Here is a 4,595-nt window from a genome sequence, read left to right as displayed (position 1 = left end):
TGGCACATAAAAGACACCATTTCGAGCGTGGCCGTTTTCGTGCGGGTGGCACGTAAAAGCACCCACTACACTCTCTGAGTGGTTGGCGTTAGGAAGGGCATCCAGCTGTAGAAACTCTGCCAAATCAGACTGGAGCCTGGTGTAGCCATCTGGTTTCACCAGTCCTCAGTCAAATCGTCCAACCCATGCTAGCATGGAAAGCGAACGTTAAACGATGATGATGATGATGATTGTGCTTTTTATTGTTAATTTTTCTATATGTGATGGTGGATTTTCATCGATGAGTTCTTGAAACTTGGTTTTTTTTCCCTAAAACTATATATTTTAGATATATATATATATATGACAGGTTTCTTTCACTTTCCGTCTACCACATCCACTCACTAGGCTTTGGTCAGCCCAAGGCTATGGTAGAAGACATTTGCCCAAGGTACCATACAGTAGAACTGAACCCGGAACCATGTGGTTGGGAAGCTTTTCTTACCACACAGCCACGCCTGCAAGAATCTAAACAAGTTCCAACCTTTTTCTCAGCTAACCAATATTTCTTGGCCTGATGGCTTTTGAAACGTCTCATCTTGCAGAATCTTTCTCTGAATTTTCCGTTTCCATCGTATGAAAGTGTAGAAGCTTTGAAAAATATGTAAATTAAGTTTTGAACTGTGTATCTCAAAGTAATTACGGCTATAAATAACAGCTTGTATCACATACATATGTGTGTGTGTGTGTGTGTGTCTATATATATATATATGTCGCCTTACTAGCACAGGTACCAGCGGCATGTGGAAAACAACATTCGAGCATGGTTGTTGCCAGTGCCGCCAGACTGGCTCCCAACGACGATGAGATATATATATATATACACTTGAAGTATTTCGTGTTGCAAGACAGTGTGTGAGAGAGAATCGTGATGTTGTAGGAGAGAAATGTGTCCGCATGGATGATGGCTCACTTGCACTAAACGAGGCTGCAAAGAGAGAGGTTTGGAGACGCCACTATGAAAGGCTGCTTAATAAAGAGAATGAATGGGAGGAAGAGAGTCTGCTGCATGTCAACCCAACAGAGGGACCAGCTATCCGAATTGACAGTACCAGCTGAGCCATATAAGAATGAGAAGGTGGACATTAAATGATGATCTTGTGTTTATTTTATTTTAGTTTATTTATTTTTATGCTTTTTTTTTTTTAATCAGATCGTGGATACGTTCTACCAAAGTGTATTGTGCAGTCCTGATGCCAGTGACATGGACACCAACCTTGCTAAACATTTCTTGTGGTACCTAGTAGAAAACCACGACTTTGTAATGCAGGTGCCATGTGACCTGCGCAAACAAGTGGAGGAACGACTCTCCGAAATACAACGTGTCCAGGTAAAGATTCTAGACTGAAGGCATTTCTTTACATCCTGATTATTAATCCAATATTTTCCAAGTTCCACACTGTATTCGATGGATCTACCATATATCCCTTAATTCCATAAAAGAAATACTCCTCCTTTTGATTTTTAACTATTTCTAACATTTGTCTTATTGACAGTTTATATTTTTGCTACCATAAAATTTTTTTATTATTTCATTGTATTCAAGTGTGTATCAGTGTGTATTTATTTAATTAACTAATTTTCATCTCAGCTTTAAGTAATTGCAGTCTTAACCCTTTTATTACCAACCCAGCTGAAACTGTCTCTGGCTCTGTAGTACAAATGACTTGTTTTCATAAGTTTTGAATTAAAATCTTCCATCAAACCTTAGTCACAATTTATGTTCCTAACACAAGTTTAATGATAACTAAGTTATTTTGCTAATTTCTTTGTTATATTTAAAATTAATTGAAAGAAACATAGAGCATCTCAAAATAAATACGGTAATGAAAGGGTTAATATATTTTTTGTTCAATTTTGTTTTGGCTTTTTCTTTGGTAACATACATTTTTGTTATATTTATTTTAAAGTTTAATGTATTTAAGTATTGTAATTAATTTATTGAAATACTCTAATGACTAACAAACATCACAAGCTTTAATAAATGTTCAATGGTATCACTGGTATGGAACTGGGAAGACCATATTTCGAATGGGTACTCAGTGCAGGTGTTAGATAAAGTGAATATATTTCTTAGTGAAGGTGTGTGGCTGAATGGTTTGGGTATTTGGCTCATGACCATAAGGTCATGAGTTCAATTCCTGGCAGTGTGTTGTCTCTTTGAGCAAAATAATTTATTTCCCATTGCTCCAGTCCACTCAACTGGCAAAAATGAGTTGTACCTGTAATTTCAAAGGGGCCAGCCTTGTCACACTCTGTGTCACACTGAATCTCCCTGAGAACTACGTTAAGGGTACACGTGTCTGTGGAGTGCTCAGCCACTTGCACATTAATTTCACAACCAGGCTGTTCCGTTGATCGGATCAACAGGAACCCCCCTCGTCGTCGTAACCGACAGAGTGCTGGTTACATTTGTTAGCAATCAACCCTGCAGAGAACTCAGTGCTCAGTCCATTTTGATGAGTCTAGCAAGATTGTTAGAACCATAGAGGTGAACTAAGCATCCATGTAAGACTGATTTCTAATAATTAAATCTATATTTTTAGGAGTGATAAATTCATAGGAACAGGGTCAGGTCACTTAAAACAAAGGACCCAATTAGAAAACCCAAGTTTCAGTACATTTACTCCCTAACTATGAGTTTGACAAAATATCTTTTTCCAATTCACAGTTATGGATTCAGCTTATTAATATGGAAATTCTCTGTTATTTAAATCATTTTACTATGTGATGCCAGCATGGAAGGCAGACGTTAAACGATGATGATGATGATTAGGGCATCAAGAACTGAAACTCCTCTCCAGATGTTTGCTAACATAAATGAATGTCTTGAGAGTATTGCTTTAATTTTGGTATGGATGCATGTGTGTGTGTGTGTCCCTTTTTTAAAAAAAAAAAATGAAATGTTTTCTCTATTTACATCAGTGTTGCTAGTCATGAAGGGATTAGGAATTATCTGTCTCCATTTCAATCTCAAAAAAGAATAATCTTGGTTCCCAACTGTATGATTCTGGGTTCAGTCCCACTGCGTAGCAACTTGAGCAAGTGTAGCCTCAGACCGACCAAAAGCCTTGGGAGTGGATTTGGTTGATAGAAACTGAAAGAAGCCTGTTGTGTGTGTGTGTCTTTGTGTTTGTCCGCCACCGTCACTTGACAACTGTTGTTGGTGTGTTTACATCCCCCGTAACTTAGCAGTTCAGCAAAAGAAACTGATAGAATAAGTACCAGGCTTTAAAAAAAGTAATTCTGTCATTATGACTCTAGTATTTGGAACATAACAAAACAATGTGATCTCTATAATTAATATATTGCATATCAAATATTTTGATAGCTGAAGGATTATGCTTTTTGTGGGGCCTGCAATCACCTGTATTATTGATTCTGTTATTATCATTTTTAATTTGTTACACTAGATAATATCAGAGTCAATAATATCTTCGCAAATTATTTTTTCTCATGAATTATTTGCTCCATATCAAATATTTTATATATTTTTCCATTTGTTATTATTGCTATATTATATTTTTATTCTAACTCATTATGTTTTGAGTTCAAACCCTGTTGTGATCAAATTTGCCTTTCATTCCTCTATGGTCAATAAAATCACATACTAGTCAAGTACTTGGACCAATGGTTATTGATTAACCATCTCAGTCCTGAGAATTACTGGTTTAGTGCTTAAATCAGACACCATTGCTGTTATTATTAAATTAATCACTAGCTGACCACATGCCATCAATAATGACGGTTAATTGTAGTATTTTATATATAAACTAGCAGTACAACCCGACGTTGTCCGGGTGTGACTTATTACGCCATCTACGATAAGTCTTGCTAGATGAAAATCAACTAAAAAAGAAAGCCTTACAATGAAAAAACCCTTATGATGTAAATATGTTCATAATTCAAAAGACAAAATTAATAGGGAAAGTCTGAAGGCTGTTTTGTGTAACATTATTAAGTGTACGTAAATTTCATCCGTCTAATTGACTATACAAATGCTTGTGCAAAACAACTTTTTGCGTTGCCTTGATTATAGATAGCAAGGTAATTCCTTTTCGCAGGAGCTGCTAGGACGGCAATTTGTGATGAAGCAATTGCTGGCGATCTGTTGCTACACAGTTCTGCCAGAATTCTATCAGATTGGGCAGTAGATGATGATGCACCGTTTTGCATTATGTTCAAAGTAACTTCTGGAATGTGGTGAATTGCTGCAGTCTCTTGCTGTCTTTTTAAACCGGTTTCTTTCTTTCCCCAGCAAGCTCTCTTCTTTGGAGGCATAATCTATGTACATATTAAACAGAACAACAAAAGTTATAATAGATGGGAGGGTCGGTAGTTTTCACATTTCGGTGATTTTTCAGATTAACACCCGCACGATCATGTAACCCTAACCCTCATCATAACCCTGACCCCAAAACCGCAACCCTAACACCCTAGTGAAAATGGTGCGGGTGTTAATCTGAATAATAATAATAATGACCTCTGCAGATCAAACTCCCAACCCAACTAAGTCTTAAGTGTATATATATATATATATATATATATATATATAT

The 4,595-nt window shown here is 36.6% G+C and overlaps 1 protein-coding gene across 5 annotated transcripts in view; it reads left to right on the top strand.

Annotated features, from left to right (window-relative positions):
- LOC106871963 (DEP domain-containing protein 1B) overlaps window positions 1-4,595 on the top strand; it is a 33,804-nt gene that overhangs the window by 19,139 nt on the left and 10,070 nt on the right. For all 5 annotated transcript variants that reach the window (XM_014918751.2, XM_014918750.2, XM_014918749.2 and 2 more), the window contains one exon: window positions 1,193-1,369. In XM_014918751.2, coding sequence (XP_014774237.1) covers window positions 1,193-1,369 — 177 coding nt within the window. The remainder of the gene's footprint in view (window positions 1-1,192; window positions 1,370-4,595) is intronic.

Source organism: Octopus bimaculoides, chromosome 8 (genome assembly GCF_001194135.2).
Source record: "Octopus bimaculoides isolate UCB-OBI-ISO-001 chromosome 8, ASM119413v2, whole genome shotgun sequence".
In the NCBI taxonomy this organism is placed as follows: Eukaryota; Metazoa; Mollusca; class Cephalopoda; order Octopoda; family Octopodidae; genus Octopus; species Octopus bimaculoides.
This window is presented reverse-complemented; position numbering and strand designations above follow the sequence as displayed.